This window comes from Pseudonaja textilis, chromosome 1 (assembly GCF_049901715.1).
Source record: "Pseudonaja textilis isolate UNSWEBS1 chromosome 1, rPseTex1.2, whole genome shotgun sequence".
In the NCBI taxonomy this organism is placed as follows: domain Eukaryota; kingdom Metazoa; phylum Chordata; class Lepidosauria; order Squamata; family Elapidae; genus Pseudonaja; species Pseudonaja textilis.
Genome location: NC_141990.1, coordinates 178,621,985 through 178,642,656, shown reverse-complemented (window position 1 = coordinate 178,642,656; position 20,672 = coordinate 178,621,985). Strand labels below are relative to the sequence as shown.

Sequence of the window (20,672 nt, the reverse complement as noted above, 5' to 3'; positions counted from 1 at the left end):
AGAGTGCTGGCCGGCGACCAAAGAAGTCGAAAGCAGACTCCAGATAATGGAGATGCGAATGCTCCGATGGTCGGTAGGCCTCACCCTACTCGATCGCGTCAGGAACGAAGAAGTGCGTAGACGGTTCAACGTCATGCCCATCCCCACGGTCATGAGGCAGTCCCGGCTACGATGGTTCGGCCACGTGAGCCGCGCCAAGGAAGAATCTATCATCAAATCTGCAATGAAGGTGACTGTCGGAAGAGCGAGACCGCGTGGTAGACCTAAGCAACGCTGGATGGACACGATCAAGGCCGATCTAGAGATCGCGAAGGCAGACCCGACATACGTGGTAGACAGAGAGGTGTGGAAGCAGTACTTAAGGACATTAGCGGACCTCGCCCGAGCGCGAGACAAACGCTGAAGAAAAAGAAGAAGAAGATATGTATGTGTGTATGTGTATGTGTATGTGTGTATGTGTATGTGTATATGTATATGTATATGTATATGTATATGTATATGTATATGTATATGTATATATCACTATCTAAAAAATTTTCCAAAAGGGGGACATGGCTCAACTATAGGATACCCGGCTCCCATTGTGGACCGCATTCCTAGGCGTGCCAACCGCCTTCATATTCAATATACCTTGTTTCTACCTTTTGGTTATAATGGCAGAGGAAAATCCCAGAGGGCCTTCCCTAAAGGCTAAGTCTAAAACTCACCATCTGCGCAAAAGGGCCAAGGAACCTACCACAGCCTCTGAAAGGGACGCCTTGAGGCGCCACAGAGCTCTGGAAAAGGAGTTTGATAGGTGCTCCAGGGACTCTCATTCTGTAATTCCAGCTTCTATTCCCTCTACCTCTAACCAACCTCCCCCTTTGCCAGAACAACCTTCTCTCTCCAGGCACAACACACCTGTCAGAGCCTCCGGGCCACTCGAATTCCAGAGGCGACCTTCACCCCAACCGCTGCTGGCCTACGCCCAGAAGACCCTTCAACTAGCATCATCCCTGACAGCGTTAAGGAATGGATGCAGCTTGCCATCCGCCAGGGGATCGCGGAAGGTATGCAATAGTTGTCCAAGACAGCCTCTCAAGCAATGGCACCCGAGATTGATTCTGCCTCTGGAGAACCTCTACCCAGACCGGTGGCTCTTCACAGACAGGTACCTTCCCAAGGGGACCCTCCTTTCCCAGAAGGGGAGGAAGAGGAGGACGAGGAAGAGGAAATGGCCTTTTCACCCTATGGGGCAGAGGAAGGGTCAGAGAGGGGGTCCCTCCATTATTCTGAGCCCTTTTCCGAAGTGGAACAGCTGGGACATGTCGGAGGATGAGGGCATCTCCCCCGACCAGCCCTCCCTTGTAGGCCTGTTCAAGCCTCATTTATTTAAATCCTTGCTGTTCAAAGCAAAGAATATCTCAGGCCTAACTCCCCAGCCATCTTCTGATTCCTCGCCAGCAGCTTCTGGGGCTCCAGAGGATGCCATTTTCAGGCAGCCAACGGTGGAGGCCGAAGTTGTGCCAGTCCCTCCAATCTTCTCCGATCTAGTGGCGAAACAGTTAGCCTCTTCCGGTCTCCCCTCCGCCCCCTCAGGGCAGGACAAGAGATTTTTTAATCTCGACGCAGACTTCTCCACCATGCTAGACACCCCCGAGGTGGATGACCCTATTATCAGACTGGCATCCTTGTCTAACCCCACAGACGCTCTGGAAGCCTTAAGGCCGGAGGACAAGAAAGCAGAGATGGCACTGCGATGGGCGCACCAGTTTGATGCTTGGGCCATTCGGTCTGCCACTGCCTCATCCTTTTTTACTAGGTCATCTATTAGGTGGCTTCGACAGCTGAAGCAGCATGTTCCTCCATCTAATACTAGGGCCCATCAAGATATTGCAAAACTAACAGCAGCAGCTGAGTTTGCGGCTGATGCAAATTTTCACTCGGTGAAGTTCTCCTCTCGGGCCATATCCTCTCCTTTTACAGCCTGATGGCTGCTTTGGCAGGCTGACATTAAAAACAAGTCAAAACTGGCCTCAGCTCCGATCTCCGGAAATAAATTATTTGGTCCAGCCATGGAACCATTGTTGATGGAGAGCCGGAACAAAAAGAAATTTCTTCCGGCTCTTTTTCGTAGGCAAGAGTCCAGATCCTTTCAGCCCTTTCGAAGGGGGTCCCTCCGTACCCCCTTTCAAACTCCCTTCTCCCCCCGTTATCAGAGATCTCCAACCTTTCGCCTGGCCTATCGAGACTGGGGCGATTCGGGAGACAGATCCAGAGGGGGGGGTAGTTACAGAAGTCCCTTCCGGGGTTCGGCAGGTAAGACTCCCTGCCGTCCAAGATAGGTTTTCAGCCCCCTTACCCATTGGCGGTCGCCTTAAATTCTTTGCGAGCCAGTGGGAAGCATCTACGTCTGATGCTTGGGTTAAAGACACGGTCCAATTTGGTTTTTCCCTTCAGTTCCAAGTCCTTCCACCCGAACACTTCATGGTTTCTCCCATTTCCAGGGATCATACCAAGCGCGCTCTCCTAGAGACTGCCATTAAACATCTGTTGGATATTAAGGCCATACAGCCCGTGCCACCTTCTCAACGAGGAGAGGGATTCTATTCCCTCCTCTTTCTAGTCCCTAAGCACTCTGGGGGTTGGAGGCCCATTTTGGATTTTAAAAGGCTCAATCGTTATATTGTTCATCATAAATTCAAAATGCATACCCTTCAGTCCATCCTACAAGGCACCAGGGAAGGAGACTGGCTCACTTCCATTGACCTCTCTGAGGCATATCTTCATATACCCATTCACCCTTCCTTTTCTAGATATCTGAGATTTTATTACAATGGCTGTCATTATCAATATGTAGCCCTTCCCTTTGGGTTAGCCTCGGCTCCCAGGACCTTCACCAAGGTTTTGGCAGCCTTAGCAGCTCACCTCAGACAACTCCCTGTCCGTATTTACTGCTATCTTGACGACATTCTCATTCTTTCTCCAGCCCAAAGCCAAGCTGAGAGGGACACCAGAACCACTCTTTCAGTACTTCAGGATTATGGTTTCCTTGTAAATTGGGAAAAGAGCCAGCTTACCCCTTCCACTCGAATAGTTCATTTAGGGGTGGTGATCGATTCAGTTGAGAGAAAGGTTTTCCTCTCCCCGGAAAGGTTTGCTAGCACTCAAAAATCAATTAAGGCCATCAGGCAGTCAAAGAAAGCTTCATTGCTGGACCTATCTAAATTGCTTGGGAAAATGATCTCATGTATATCCATTGTTCCCTGGGCCCGATTTCATTCCAGGTCCCATCAGTGGTTCCTGCTACCTTATCAACTTTCAAGAAGGAGCAATTCAAGATTCGTAGTAAGGATCCCTCCAAAGGTTCTCACCTCGCTACTCTGGTGGACCAGACCCACTACCAACAAAGGGCATCCATTCAAAGAACCCCAGAGAGTCACCCTCACAACAGACGCCAGCCTAACAGGTTGGAGGACCCACCTTCGTTCGCTGTCAGCTCAAGGAACCTGGTCAGTAATGAGCGCTCTTGCAGCATAAATTGGTTAGAGCTCCACGCAGTATATCTGGCATTACGCACCTTTCTTCCTCAAGTTCGAGGGCATCACGTCTTGGTCTTGACGGACAACACTACGACCAAGGCCCACATCAACCGGCAGGGGGGCACTCACTCCATCAGGCTCATGAAAGAGGCCGAACGGATCTGTCGATGGGCGGAGGCCAATCTGCTATCCATAAAGGTGGAGCACATCTCGGGGGCCTCCAATGTTCAGGCAGACTGGTTGAGCAGAACCGTCGCTGACCAGTCCGAATGGCGCCTGCATCCCTCCCTTTTCTGGGAGGCCTCAGGGAGGTTCAGGTTACTGCTAGTGGACCTGTTTGCGTCCCCATCCAATGCCCAGACACCGAGGTTTTTCTCCCGGTACCCCACCCAGGGGGCTGAGAACCACGATGCCCTGTGTTGTCCTTGGCCCACGGGGCTCCTATACGCTTCCCCCCCCCCCGCCGCTGCTGCCCAAGGTGATCTAAAAGGTAATCCTCAAGAAAGCGGAACTTCTTCTGGTGGCCCCATATTGGCCCAGGAGACCCTGGTTTGCGGACCTTCGCAACCTGTCAGTGGCTCCTCCTTGGAGGATTCCACCGGACAAGATTTCGCTGTCCCAGGGACCTCTTCAGCATCCGAATCCACAATGGCTTCAGCTGACTGTTTGGAGGTTGAGCGGGACCGTTTAAGGAAGGAAGGCATGTCCGATCTGGTCATCAACACTATTCTGGCAGCCAGGCGGCCTTCAACCACTCGCATATACAATGCCACCTGGAACATATTTTGTAAGTGGTGCCACAAGTTACACATTAATCTGATCTCTCCATCAATCGCACAAATTCTGGCCTTTTTACAAGAAGGATTGGGCAAAGGTCTTTCCCCCAACACTTTAAGAAGGCAGATGGCGGCCCTATCTACGGTTATCTCTGGCAACCTGTCTGGCCCGCTTTCCCAACATCCTCGCATTAGAGCTTTTCTTAGAGGTGCCACTAATTTGCACCCGACCTGGGACCTCAACAAGGTTCTCTTGGCGCTAACTAAGCCCCCCTTTGAGCCTCTAAGAGAGACGTCACTCCAACTCCTCGCGCTCAGGGTGGTTTTTCTTATGGCAATTACATCGGCTCGTCAGATATCTGAAATAGCAGCTCTATCCGTTAGAAAGGAGTTATGCATTTTCCACGCTGATCGGGTGGTCCTACGACCAGATCCCTCCTTCATGCCCAAGATAAACTCAGCCTTTCACAGATCACAGGAGCTTATCCTTCCTAACTCTTGTCCAAGACCTTCTCAAGAGAGAGAAAGGCAGTGGCATACTCTCGATGTTAGACGGGCGCTCCGTATCTATATCAGTCTCACTCAGCCTATCAGGAGGTCGGAGGCTTTGTTTTTATCTTTTCAACCAAAGACGCTGGGCTGCAAAGTTTCCCCGTCTACTGTTGGCCGTTGGATTAGAGCTACAATATCCAAGGCCTATTTGTCACAGGCGCTTCCTGTTCCCAGTGGAGTAACCGCTCACTCTACAAGGAGTGCTGCTACTTCTGCAGCCTGGGCTACTCAGGCTCCTATTCATGATATTTGCAGGGTGGCTACCTGGTCGTCTCCATCTCCATTTATTCGCCATTATAAAATCGATGTTTTTGCCTCGGCAGAAGCCTCCTTTGGCAGACGAGTCCTTCAGCAAGTGGTGAGAGATCCAGAACATGCTCTGAGCCAGATGGAGTCCCCCCGTAGGACAGGCCATGCTTTGGTATGTCCCACTCTCTGGATGCTTGGAGCAGCTCGATTGAGAATGGGCGTTGGTACTTACCTGACACACCATTTCTAGTTGAGCTGCGTAGATCATCCAGCCCCACCCTATTTGGTCCGTCTGGTGGGGAATCCTGTTTCGGCCAACGATTCATATTGTTTTTTTGTAGTTAAGTGTTGTTTATAGTTAAGATGAGGGGATAGTTGTTTGTCTTCTCGTCTTCGTAAAAACTGGGGAACGCATGGAGAAGCCACGTGGTGGGAGGAGCGTTCCTCAATTATAGCTCAGCCTGCAATTGGTGAAGACTAGAGCACCTCCCACTCTCTGGATGCTCTACGCAGCTCGACTAGAAATGGCCTGTCAGGTAAGTACCAACCCCCAATTTATGAAAGTGCATGTTTCATATGTAATCATGATCTGTTTCTGCGAAGTACACATTATAAATTTATATTGAGCCCCAAAATAGTTGGTTAGCTTCTGGTTTAATCAACCTATTATACTAACAATCTTCTTGGTTTTTTAAAAAAAGAATAGAAATCTGTTTTTTATAGAAAATTGGTTACAGGCAAACAACATCTGGTACTTGGAAAGCACTTATAAATAAAGCTGCAATTATTTTGGCAGACATGAGCACAGTATACACTATGATGAAAGGGAGATTAGATGGTAAGAACAATGTTAATGTACAATGAACATTCATTGGATGTTTTGCTGCCAAAGTAAAATGTAGTCATGAAACTTATTTAATTTTGAAGCTTAATAAAATTTATTCATTGCACAACTGTGCCATTTCAAACATAAGAGATAGAAGTAAGTATTTGAATGCATTGCTACATAAAATTCCTATTACTACTGATGTGCAAGAAACAGTCCAATTCAGTTCAGGGCCCTAGTCTGGATCTCCAGAAATAGCTCACTTTGGTCAGGTCACTTTGAAGATGTGTTGTGAAGCCCTGACATGATAATGAATTTTGAAGTAAGATAATGAAGAACAAAGAGCTTGATATTACACAGGGGATATGGATGCAGAATAGTGAAAACTTGTTTTCTTATTTTTCAGCGAGTTATAGGATGAACATTAAGAGAAAAGGAGATCTCTATATGAATAAGGAGTGCAAACATTTTTAGAAGCAGTATGCAGGGGACAGAATTTGGAGAAATTTGCAGTGATATTAGTTCCTAAGGGAAATAAGATCTATATGTTTTAGACAGACAGATTGAGTTTTTATTGCAAAGGAAACAATTGTTTTCACAAAGAATTGTTTCTTTGCATAAAGACTCCTCAATATTGTGCTGAAATATACTGTATATTGGAAAGAGAATGAGATGGAAATATAAAAGATTATGGTACCTTTTTAATAATGTACAAATGTTAATAGGTTAGATTAGCTAATAAATACAGCATACATTCATGAATGACAAACAGCCAAAAAAGTATGGATGTAGGTATTAGCCACAAAGATTTCTCCGTATTCTAATCTGCCATGATTGGTCATTCAACAATCACCCAGTCATTCTGATTCTGTGTTTGTCTAATATGTTCCTTTCTCACAATAACATTTAGTATAAATTGCTAATGATATATTTCTTCTTTTTGGTGAATTGGTTGTAGCTTCATTCTTTGCAAAGTGCTAGAGCATTTCATAAACAAAAGACTAGCTCTCACTGAGGTCCAGAATCAGAATATATGGTCAAGACCAGCAATTTTTCCATGGAAATATGGAAATCTGTTCCAAATTCTGTCTTTCCATTTTAGGGGCAAAGCTGGTTGAGTATTTTGGGAATAATCTATTTGAGTATCTATCTCCTGATTTACAATGGGATAGTGATGCTAATGTATGATTCAAATGCTTCAGAAGAGCCAATTTTTAGTAGGATATGGGTAAGGCATCACACTAAAGCTAGGAAATATAATCTCTAGTTCCACTTTAGGCATGAAGCCAGTTTGGGGTCTCTTTAAGTTATTCTCTCAGAGTCCTAGGAAGTGGACACTGGCCAACCATATCTGAAAAAGAAAAAGAAAAGGAGATCACAGCAGGACTACTACTCTAGTCTTTAAAGTATGCTTTTAGAATGGAATTAAATAAATGCTAGTTCCCATTTGTGGCCTATTTAGTTTCTAGCCAAAGACATTATCAGGACATTGAATAACTAAAATAAGCTGTTTTGGTGGCATCTTATACAAAGAAATGTGCACGTAATTCGTTTCTTCAATCCTCATTTGCAAAATCAATAATATTTAATAGTTGCAGGAAAAAGAACATTTTATTGTATATTTGTGTTGGTATATTTGTATTGTATTTGTGTATGTGTGTATTCATATCTCTATAATATTCAAGAAAATCCACAGACCTTCCATATATTAGCATAAATTAATGCAAATGATAATGTGTTTATATCTAAAGGGTTTTTATTTTTCAGAAGTAGCAGTTGTAAAGAAAAAAATCATCATGAATGGAGTTTCTAAAAACATTTTCATTTCCCATATGTGTTATTTCAAATACTACTGAAAGTTTAAACCTACCTTGTGAATTCTGAAATTATATTTCAGAACTTTTGGTATTTTTAATTATTTAAAGGCTATCTTTGTAGGCTATTGAATTTCTTTTCTTTTATTAGACAGGATTAAAAGTGAATTTTGTTATAGGAAATATTTCATGATATTGTATAATAGTCCAGCATTTTATCCACTCATAAATTAAAAGATGCTGTTTATAAAGTTCATTCCCGTATTTAGGAATTATTGCCTATTCCTCCACAAGTGGTATTCAATTGGCTGAAATTCACTAAAATCAAATGTGCTATGGTGAATCATATAGGTTATGAACTGCAATACAGGAAAATATTTTTTTCACTTTGTTCAATTGGTTGTAACTTTAAGCCACAAGCTGACCAATTAAATGCCATTAAACATCTGCTTCTATCTCCCATTAAGATCAATAGTGTGATAGGCTGTTATTTTGCTTCACAAAAACTAATACATCATAGTTTTTAATGACTTGGTAGCTTTCTATATACAGCAGGGCTTATTGAACCTGGCAATATCACAACCTGCCTAAAATGATAAATGTTTTTTATGCCCCCTCATGGAAAAAGAGAGAGAGAGAGAATGTGATAATGATAATGAAAAAGCTGTTCATGATAAACGGTCAATGTATGGCATCCATGTTTCTAAACTCACCTTTTTTTAATTTTTGCTTTCCTCTCTACTTTGTCTGCACAAACCTGTTGTGGGAAAATGCAAGGAAAACGAGAAATAATTTTACCTGCATAAACCTGATTAGATTTTTACCTGTAAATTTGTTGCAACTACCTGGGATGTCATCACCCAGTTAGAGAACCCATGATGCATATCTAGAGTTATCCAGAGGTGGCCTAACTCACTTTGAAGACCACATCCAAGACTCTGATGTTAGACCATATGTCCCAAAATAAGTGTAATTATTTGACTCATTCATGAATCTGGAGCTTAGCTCAAATAGAATAGTGCATTCTGTTTGGGAGGATTCTCCATGTGAGCTGTTAAAATCCCATCTCCTCTTAGACATGAGTTCCTCTCTTCCTTCATTTAACAGAGAAAGTGCTTTAGGACTCGGCTGATACACTGTAATCATAATCCTGTTTTTAATACACCAACTTACCAACAGGTTGTGCTCAAGCTTTATTTAATGGAGAGATGTACAGACACTCAGTTCAACAAACTCCTCCTACCTTATGACTGAAGAGGGCCTACTCCAAACTATTTGTAGAGTCGTGAGGTATGCTAGCCATTTGATTGGTTCCATTGTCATATTTTTCTGGCCTTCCCTTCTGGAAATAGCAATCTGTATATCTTACTCTTTTGACCACAGCAGCCACCTTACTCAGGCAGCACCCATAATATTCTCAAAATGCCGAGAAAACTTTGTACTCACAAATTAAAGGGAGTATATCCACAAATATTTCTGAATGGCCTTCTTTGTTCTTTAGTTGGTACCTGAAAGCAGGGATGAGATTCAAATTGTTTAACAACTAGTTCTGTGGGCGTGGTTTAATTGGTGGGTGTGGCTTGGTGGTCATGTGACTGGGTGGGCGTGGCTAACTCAACGTCACTCACGTCAAGTGGTGCTTCTCCTCACCTGGCCTCTCAAGACAGTGGGGATGCTGCAATGGTCATAAGTGTGAAAAACAGTCATAAGTCACTTTTTTCAGTGCCATTGTAACTTTGAATGGTCATTATATGAACTGTTGTAAGTTAAGGATTACCTGTACAAAATACAAAAAAGCTTCTTTGCTTGAAAAAAGCTGCTGTAAATACAAATCATTAGATTAAAAATACCTGCAAGCCGGAGTTACAAATCAGGTAGGGTGCCAGAGCACCTTGAGGAATTAAAATAGTTAAAATGCAATGATAACTATCAGCAGCCAACTTTACTCATAAAGTGAAACCCTTTAGCAGGCAGGTCATTTAAGCTTTCCAGAAAGAGCATACTCAGGAAAAGCAATCCTTAGATCCATTTGCACCATTAAAGATACCAGCTCACCTCACAAGATATCCTAAGAAGATTATCCAGATTTAAGGAAAGGTCACATGCCCCCCAGAAAAATCAGTGCCAAGCTTGTATCCTGCCTCTTGGAAATACACCCCAAAAAGACAGTGCCAGATACCACTAAAGCCGTGAAGGAAGACCCCCTCCCCAGATAGAAAAAGCAACCATGAGGCAGGAAAAAAATCAAACACAATACAAATAATTAAATCACAACAGTAGCTGTTGCTTATTAAACCAATTATCAGAACAAATAGACACAGGAACTAGCCAGATTTCTCAACCCAGTTTCTTTTCAGGAACAGAGATTAATCACCAAGCACAGAATTAAGGTTCACCAAACACCAGTTTTAGACCAAAACTCAGAAAGGGTATGTAAAGTCACGTTTGAATGTCAATCTTTCTAGCTAACCAAGAAGCTTTGCTGAATGTCACTCATCTTGATTCCTTGTCATTAAAAAAACTTCTTTCCACAGCTCTACTTCGTTATTTAATTATTTCTTCAAAGTGCTGATCATTGTATGCCTGCTGGAAGTATTTCCAGGGGAGTATTTCCTCCCAACAGCAGTGTAAAAAGCTTAAAACAACCCTTCCCCTTCAAGAAAGTATCAAGAAAGAAAGAAAACCTCCTTCAGAGACAGTAAGTCTAGGCATACTGCCAAGAATGTAATAAAGGTGATAAAAAAAACAAAAGGAGATTTCTTCTAACTACAGGTTCTCGGAATTGCTTAGAAAGTTAACAATGGGTTCTATAGAACCTGTCAGAACCAGTAGAATCCCACCCCTCCCTGAAAGGTCTGTGTCCATGATTTTCTTTTTTGCCCCACAGGTTTTGATTTGGATAGCATGTATAAAGAAAATGGTCGGTTACTAACCCAAGTGCTTATACCTTTCCCCATCAGAGGAACTTTATGCAAATCAGAAATAAGCATGGCAAAACTTTTTTGCTTTGTGTATTGGCTTTGCTCATTTTGGCACAAATAATAAAATGCTAGTCATAGCCTGACAATTTTTGGACTGGAGCTCCATATCAAGCCTCCATTTTAGGTTAATAGAAACATATCTCATTTTTGTTGTTGTTGTTCCTTGGTCTCTATTTTGATATAAGTTGCTGACACAGAAAGGATTCAAGAAATAACATTTTAGTATTGCAGTCATGTGGATTCCGTTCTTATGGTCATTATACTGTTTTAATAAGGAACCATTTAGTTCTTTTTGTATCCAGATTTTCTGAAACCCTTGCATCCTTTGGATTAATAACTTTATTTTTATACTTTATAAAATAATCCATATAGCTATAGTTATTCACTTAGAAAGTCAGGTTCCAACCTGTGGTCCTCACACCAAAGTTCTGGGAATGGACGAAGAGAATGCTGAACTTCAGAAAAAAAGTAGAAACTTGTTTTCTCTTTATATCCAAACTGTTTCCTCCATATTCTGCAGTAGTCTGGCACAAAATAAAGGATGTTCACTGTTCTATGCCACATTCTGTGCTATAAAAATCAAACTGTAAAATCATTACTTCTTAAAAGTTCAGCAAAGAGCTAACTGGAAATCTTAGTTCAAAATCAACTGTACTACCATTCATGTGTTTCAAGCATGGTAATGTTCCCAGATGAAACAAAGTTTAAAAAGCAACTGTCCAAAGAATGAAATTTAGTCTACTTAAGAAAGTTCAAAATATTCTCAAAGATCCATCTCATCCTGGGAACCCTTTTTTTTGAACTATTACCATCTGGCAGATGGTACAGAATAATAAAAACAAGGACAAATAGGCTGAAAAGCAGCTTCTATCCCAGGGCAGTAGCTCTTTTGAATTCTGCTGTATAGTGCAGTGTTGGTGTGGTGTCGGGGGGTTTCAGTTCAATGTATGGAGGGTAAAGGATGTGTGTTTGTGTTTACTTCATGGTCATGATGTGCACTGAAGATGGTGTTGTATGAAGTGCAAGGACAATAAAGTAAACTAAACTAAACTAGTCTGGAATTGAAGAACACAAAAACAGCAGATTTTAAAGTATCTGAAGACATGACAAGAATCAGTGGATGGAAATTAATCAAGGAGAGAAATAACCTAGAATTAAGGAGAAATTTCCTGACAGAATAATTAATCAGTGGAACAACTTGCCTCCAGAAGTTGTGGGTGCTCCAACACTGGAGGTTTTTAAGAGAGATTGGACAACCATTTGTTTGAAATGGTATAGGGTTTCCTGTCTGAGGAGGAGGGGGTTGGACTAGAAGACCTCCAAGGTCCCTTCCAACCTGTTATTCTGTTCTGTTCTTCTGTTAAAGGGGGTCATGGTGGCTCATGTGGTAAGATGTTAGGCCTGCATACCACTGTGGATGGTGGCTTGATTCCCATGAGCAAATAAACTGTGTAGGGACAAGAAAGGAGCCTCTCCAGATTGCCTTCCAGCATTCAGGCATCCCGCGGCTAAAGATAACACTGCCCGAAAAAATTCCTTTCACAGAGGCAGCCAGCCACTGATCCCTGGCTAACACATGCCATTTGCTTAAAAAAAAATCTGTTAAAATTAACACTATTGTTTCTCCTAGCTCTATTATGTTCATAATATAATGATTCTTTAGTAATTGTTTGCCCAGGGACTGGAGGAAGGAGCAACTGTGTTAGACAATCTATTTCTGATTCTGATGTTCACGTCCTTTTCTCAGCTGGATTGAGAGGGTTGAGTTCAAAATGTATTATGATCATTACCTAAATGATTGTTCATAATGATTTTACATTTCTCAACAACTCTCATGAGAGATAATTCTTTAATAAATTGAAGTAATCTTTAATATGTAAATGACATTTTTAAAATTAAGTTGTATTTTTAACTATTGTAACCTAATGTTCTATTGCAATTTCATTGAGTCTTGTATTTTTACAGGTAGTCCTTATTTAGAAACTACCTTATTTAGCAACCAAATGTGAGAAATCCTCACATTTACAACTTTTTCAGATTGTAAAACAAAGCAAACCTGATAAGCACAATCTCAATTTCACTTAGGGGCTGCTTATGTTTGCTAAATAAGGACTACCTGTACCTAATGTACCAATGATACATATTGTTGGAGCTTGTTTATACTTGACAAATAATATATGTGTGTGTGTGTATGTGTGTGTGTGTGTTTTCTTAAGTTTTCGCAGGTATTTATATGTATGGTATTCAGCTTTGTTCGGGTATTTTCCCACGTCATTATAGTTGTGCTTTTAAACACCAATCAAGCAGAACACAGCAAACTCCAAGACCAATAAACACAGACCAAGACTCCCAACCAATCGAGATGAAGAAAAAACCATTCTGGCACAGCGTAGGCCAGCACCAAATTTAAAACAGAAACGGCTGTGAAAGTCTGACTCCCAGACGAACACTATACAGAAGCCTGATGATGGCAGATGAGTTTCTGCCGAAATGTTGCTACAACTTTAAAAGCACAACTATAATGACGTGGGAAAATACCCAAACAAAGCTGAATACAATACATATAAATCCGCTGTGCCAGAATGTTTTTTTCTTCATCCTGATTGGTTGGGAGTCTTGGTCTGTGTTTATTGGTCTTGGAGTTTGCTGTGTTCTGCTTGTAACAAACAAGTACCTAACATGAAGAATGACACCAGACCCACACCCACGAGGGCCACACAAGATGCTACCACCACACCTCCACGTAGAAAGCAGACTCACACCCACACAGATGATGAGACACAACCATGGACCAGAAGCTGTACCGCAGCTGCATCACTACCTGCTTCAAACCCCTCCGACCCATACATGAAGCGAACGGACACTCACCATGAAGATGTGGCACGACCACAAACGCGAAGCCAAACAACAGGATCATAGCTCACCAGCTCAAATCCCCCGGCAACTAAGACTAACCTGAGCACAACCAAGCCCCCACCTGACCAGAACACCCCCCCAGCCAATCAGAACACAGCCAACCCCCCACCCAATCAAAACACAGCCAAGCCCCCACCCAATCAAGTCACACCCCCACTAGCAGTTAAAAGGAAGAAGCAGCTGCAAGCTCACATTACTCTGAGAAGCACAAAGCCGAAGACACAAGCCTGAAGATGACGAATGAGATTTCGTTGAAACGTTGCCAAGATACTTCCAATTTTACACGGGAGAAATCCCGAATAACCAAAGATCCATATCTATATCTATATATCTATATCTATATCTGTAGCTGCTTATCATGAGAAAGCTCAGTTTCTATATATACACTGCATTTGATCTCAGCAAAAACATTAATGTATTCCTATTTACCCTATCAAAAAAGTGTGGAATGTATTTCTGGTTTTAATTGCTGTACTGCTCCTTCATGTTTTTTTCCCGCTCCTGCTTATGGCAACTCCAAAACAGGCGTAGGCATGCTTTACGAGTTGACATTTATCAAATTTGCAGACAGTTCAAAGCTAGGAGAGATGGCTAATACTTGGGAGGAAAGGAAAGGCTATAATGGTAGGCATAAACAGAATGTAGTTTAAAGCTTGCAGAAAAGAAGTTGAGAGGACACAATAGCTGTCTTTGAATGCCTGAATAGCAATCATATTGGAGAAAGTTCAGACTCACTCTTCTTTGCTCCACAGAATAAGACTAGATAATGGGATGAAACCTGAAGGATGTAGACACGGATTAGACTTTAGGACAAGGTTCTCCAACCTTTTTGGGTTGGAGGCCCAGTACTGGCCGGGGGGAGAGGGAATGGTTTTGTGCAAGGAACAGGTGTGTCCGCATGTACGCACACAGCTTCATTTGCAAGCACCAGCACCCACCACTCTCATTAGGGGGGTTGTAAGCACCAGTGCCCACTGCTCACCCAAGTGGGGCTGCGAGTACTGGTGCCCACTGATTAAAGGGTAGTTATAAATGGCATCAAATCTACTTAGAGAGGCATATTGATTAACTGAAAATCATAGGAAAAGTTGATTTGACAACTAAGTTGAAGTAATGCTAAAGAAAAATAATGTATTGCATTTATATGAAAATCAATATAAAACCTAAGACTATCAGATAATACAATTCTTCTAAATAATATGTTATTAAGAATCAATTTGATGTGGTGGTTAAGGCACCAGATTAGAAACCAGGAGACTGTGAGTTCCAGTCCTGTCTTAGGCATGAAGCCAACTGGGTGACTTTGGGCCAGTCATTTTTTTTAGCCCTAAGAAAAAGGAAGTAGCAAATACTAAGATTTTGTCCAGAAAATACTAGTGTAGGCAGTGGTCAGAGGTCATCAATGACTCAAAGGAGGATGTGTTCCTGTGTCTGTAGTCAGTCCTGATTCAAAGGTTTGTGTGTACATGCACATGTGTGCTCTCTCTCTTTCTCTCTCTCTCTCTCATATACACACACACACACACACAGAGAGAGAGAGAGAGAGAAAGAGAGAGAGAGAGAGGGGGGGGGGGAGGTTTACAGTAGAGGAATGAAAAAAAAATGTGGGAATAAATTGTGGTCTTAGGTGTTTTCAAATTAAGGTCACCGGACTGAATTCCTCTGGTCAGGAAAATGACCTTAATTGCATCATAAATGTGTGTTGTACAGGAATCAATACAAACTCCTTATGGAATCAACAATAAGTGACTGGCTCAGAAAATAATGCAACCATGTTAATATAAATGATATTCCAAGCTGAACACAGAGAATTTCAGGCACCTTTTCTGCTGATTAGCAGAGAGAATGCCCTGCAGCCCTGGGTTGCTGGTACTTTTCAATTATGGTTATGATAAATTAGTTTTTAATCAATTATACCAAAGACATTGGCAAGGTCGCCCCCAGCATATTGTCCTAATATATCAGTAACTTTAGAAAAAATACCTTATTATCTATCCATTTTCACTGTAAAAAATAGACAAAAATGGGGGGGGGGGATGTGATTACTCATATATTTCCTACCCATTTAAAGGCAAAAATTTACTGAAGTTCTAATGAGGCTTTGCAATATTCTAAAGAAAATTTATTTTTTTGCAAGTTGGAGCACAATTTGATTAATAAATAATGTTTTAAAATTCTTGTGCTTAAGAAACTAAATGCCTAATATTATTAAAAACAGGATCTTATAGATTTGTAGCATTATGGGGATGTGAAGCCAAGAGAGATGCATCTGATAAAGTGAAATGTAGCCTACAAAAACATAGACTTAATAAAATTTTGGTGAGAAAAAGTGCTACCAGATTTCAGATTTTTTTTGCCATCATAGACTAACACACCTCACCTCCTATAATATTCCCATGTCACTTATACTTACTTCATTATTAATTCACCTGTATTGTCAGATTAGATCACATGGAAAAATTTTTTTTACCCAAATCTGCATTGAATTTTATATACTGATTATAATTATTTGTACAACAATTAAGTCTGTGGCTCTCTGAATCCACTGTTTGTATGACTTGATCTAGTCTTAAGAATTTATTGGTTTTTGTTAAAGTGGAACTAAATCAAAGACATTAACGCACATGAAAAAAAGCCAAATAAATGTCTTCACAGGGAGTAATAATTGGAGGATTCTTGTCAAACCACATATTCGTTGTTTCCTCCCTTGAGATGATATGCTTTCTATTTACAAGTATTTTAACAAACTGTATATGAACTAGATATATTAGCATGGTTTAGCTTAAGGACGCCAGACAAATTTAGATAATTTTTTCAAGTATAATGGTTTAAGACGATGGACAAATAACGTAAAGAATGTTAAAGTGGAAAATAAGTAACTTCATCAGCATTCATTTAGACAGAGACAACTATTAATGAGCTGTCTCTTAATATACATTTCTAGATTCCTTGGTGACTATGAGGTCTGCAATTAATAGCAGTTATTTCTCATCCAAAAAATATAGCAGAAATTTCAGCTTCATTTACCAAACGTATTAACTATTGTTTTTCAGAACTCAGAGCGTGCCACTTTCTAGCCTGGTGCCTTTACCACTGCAACAAACTGGCTCGTTAAACTACATCTTAAAATATAAGTAACTGCCTATTGATTGAAAGGAATGCTTGCTTACAGTGCACATTAAAAGATAATTCTTTGTTTCAGATTCCAGGATTGGTTTCTAACAATAAGTCATTTTTTTTTAGTACATATGCATTATTTTAGTATTGTACGAGTGAAGTATTCAACTTCTTTTTCAGTCAGAAAGTTATCTCTTATTTCCTGCAGTGAAGGGAGAGGGCATTTATCCATATTTACTTTTCTTGAGCAGTATTCAAACAGCTGTAAATTTTCAAGGATAGGTTTAAGCATTTACTTTCGTGCAACAGAAGATTCAAACAGCTTTCTTATCTATCTTAATCTCTCTTAATTATGAAGTAATTTTGCCCAGACTATACAGACATATCACAGCATTTATAATGTGTGCGTGTGTATAGGCTCCACTGTTTACATACATTTAGAAAAATAAATGGCATATATTTATGTCTAATTTTCAAACTGAAGATATTATTTTGTTCATTTGAATTCACATCAATTATTTTATGACATTCCAAGTATTTATTAGCAGTCAATTATTCAGGGGTATTAAAAGTCATGCATGAAATTTTTTAAAAAGTTGTAGGACAGGAATAAATTAAGAAAAAGATCTGCACAATAACAAATGCTATGCTGCTCTCTACTGGAAGAGAAAGGTTTACATGTCTTAGATAATCTGGTTTAATTGTTTAAAACATTTTTAAAAATGGATTTCATCAAGTTCTACAGTTTTTAGCATGAACATGGAAAACTATAATGTTATGAATAATAATGTATGTGAGTTCTTGCCTACAGCTATTGGCTCAACAAGATCGGTCCTGAATAAAGGACAAAATGGAATATGGAAATGGAAACAAGCTCAGTTCAGATTATATATGAATTTGACATCCTCTAACTTTGTAGCAATGTTACCAGTTACATTTAGATCAAAATGATCTATTTGTCAAGAGAGAACCTCTTAACTACTTTGTGTTTTCAGAGTAGCACGACAGTGCATTGAAGTGATTCCAGTATCTGAAAACTGGAGGGGAAAAAGGTCAAAATTAGCAAAAGTGAAATGATTATAAATGTTATTGAGCAGTTTCATTTTTATCCTACATCTCACCAGAGTACTAAAAAGATAAATGGGCTCAGGTATCATAACTTCTTAGGAGTTATGATCTTAATATATACTTTCTAAATTATTAAAAGAAAAGTAAAATGTGTTATGCCCCTAGAACTTTCTTATAGTCTCTGTGCTAATGTTTTTTCAAAGATTTTAAGGATAATGATATTGTCCACTACTTGGCCATTATTGTGTTGGATGCATTAAAAGTAAAAATAACTGATTCAATTATTTTCCAGGGAACATATGATTTCAACTTGAAGAAACAACTGTAATTTTGACTCCATATCCAAATTACTCATTTAATGTGGTTTTATTATGGGAGGCTATTTTATAAACCTATAAGTTTAAACTATGGTTCATTTTTGATCACTTTTAAACAATTTGAAAACCAATTTTTATACCATTCCTTCCTTATTTATTGGTGAGTGTTTTATGATGTGCTGTACAAATTTGTTGTTTCTTAACAGTTTTATTTTAATTAAAGGTTTTTTTGTTAAACAATGGGTTATAGATAACTAAGAAGATATGCATGTATGGTGTGGGAGAGTGTGGGGGTATGGGAGAGAGAGATTTCCAGATAAAAGTATTGAATATAAGATATATTGGGGTAGACAGTTCCAGAGCAGGGTGTCTAACTTTCCAAGTACTGCTGAGCTACAGTTCTCTTCAGTCCTAGTTAGGCTGACTAATGGTGAAGAAACTGGAAGTTACAACTCAGCAAAAGTCACTCACTTCTGCTTTGGTCTTTTAAACTGCTGTAAAATTAATCTGCTAACTTTAAGCAAGTAGCCAACATACCTCTGAGCACAGAAGTGGCATTTTCTGTACTTGTAAATGTGCTTAAAATTCAGTAGTTACATCCTTGTAATGCAAACTCACAGATTTAGTCCTGAGGAATATTCAATATGGTCAGGGTCTCTAACCACTAAAGCAGATTTAGGGACAAGAACCCACCTGTGGAAAGTGAAAAATACTAGTAAAAACTTACCTCTCAACATATGAAGGAACCAAGAATAGTGGGGCAACCTAGCTTTTCTTTTTCATAAATAAGTGGGTTTTTAGAGGGAGGAGCATACATGAGCTAAATTCCATGTGTTTGGTGTAAAAGAATGCTGTGCCTTTATTTACAGCACTTCTTCTTATAAAAACGTTGTAATGTCCATGTTAGAGTATGGTCCAAGCATTTTTCTTTTTCATCATCATTTGTATCAAGAGAAAGTTCTATGATAGCAGTGGCATTTAGGCTTATATGCCACCCCATAGTGCTTTATAGCACTCTCTGGGTGGTTTACAATGTAAACCAACAATTTGGGCCCCCCAACAATCTGGGTCTCCATTTTCCTGATCTTGGAAAGATGGAAGGCTGACTCAACCTTGAGCCCCATCAGGATCAAACTCCAGGCTGTGGACAGAGTTTGCCTACAATGCTGCACTTTAACTACTGTGCCACCATGACTCACTGTGATAGTGGTTGCCAGTCTTAGCGCAAATTTAGAGACATAAAAAGCAGCAAATTTTATTAGCTCCTAATATGGCCATCTCATCTTTATTGCCCTAGAGCTGGGAAATATTATCAGCGTAATATGTGAAAGACAAGTGGATGTATATAGCTTTGAATTTGTGCCACAAAATACCACATAGTCCTTTTTGCATCCTCTGCTAAATTTCTGCATGAATTGTTCACCAATGCTTCAGCATGGTCCCTCATTGATTAACCAAGTACAGCAGTTCTTATCCTCTGAAATGAATAACAATCATTTAAATGTAATACTTACATTTCTACAAGTCAGCATTACTATAAGCCACTCAGAGAGTATTGCCGAGGGCTGTTTGCCTTTTACCTTAATCCTGAATGTTTGTTCCAAAACAAATATAATAAATTCTGGCATAACACCATTATTTATGTTGAAGTCTTGCCCTAAATTCGATGCTAGTGCATCATATTTCACATTTGTCTCTTAATGTTCACTGCAAGTTGATAACATTAGAAAGAGATCAAATTGTAGGCAGAGTCTGAAATGTTTTTGCAAATATTGTGGCAGATCATTTGCGGCTGAAATTTTTCTTTAGTAAGGGTTAGGATTTCTCCAAGATTGATTTGCCAGAGCAGACAATTACAAAAGTGCACATTGTGCAGTATTCAAGGAAAGAAAAAAGATGTCAAATTAAGTAAAATATTTCAGTTTAACTGAAATTTAGTCTTTCTGATTTAAAATCACACAGAAATAAATTATTGGCCATTAAAATACTGTTTAGCTATTTCAAAGACTTAAAACTTTTTTCTCACAAATTACAATATTTCAGTTTCTTGGCAGTACAGAAGTGGAGCAGCCCAAAGGCACAGAGGTTGTAAGAGATGCTGTGAGAAAACTTAAGGTAAGGAAAATTTTAAAATACAGTATTTATGTTTGACAAAAAAATTCTGATTCTAAATGTATGTTTGTTACTGAAGTAAATTGTAGGATCCAATCTGAGTTGGTCATTGGGACCAAAGGTTTCTTTTTTCACGTTTTTGGATTCATGCTGGTGTCCATCTTGAGAAAGCTTTTCTCTCTCCAGAACGGAGACACATTTTGGAGACAGAAAAGTTCTCTGAGGATGGGCTCTACAACAAGTCCGAAAGTTTAGAAGAATAAACCTTTGGTCCCAGTGACTGACTCAGATTGGATCCTACAATATTAATCTGGGACGTATGTATTTACCTTCATTTGCAAAGTAGATTGTGTTCAGTTCCAAAATATCATTAGCCTCAGCTAACATCATCAGAGTGTAAAACTACCATTAATACCAATGGCT

The 20,672-nt window shown here is 40.0% G+C and overlaps 1 protein-coding gene across 9 annotated transcripts in view; it reads left to right on the top strand.

Annotated features, from left to right (window-relative positions):
- Positions 1–20,672, top strand: part of GULP1 (GULP PTB domain containing engulfment adaptor 1) — a 148,356-nt gene that overhangs the window by 100,273 nt on the left and 27,411 nt on the right. For all 9 annotated transcript variants that reach the window (XM_087919824.1, XM_026696929.2, XM_087919826.1 and 6 more), the window contains one exon: positions 20,181–20,252. In XM_087919824.1, coding sequence (XP_087775950.1) covers positions 20,181–20,252 — 72 coding nt within the window. The remainder of the gene's footprint in view (positions 1–20,180; positions 20,253–20,672) is intronic.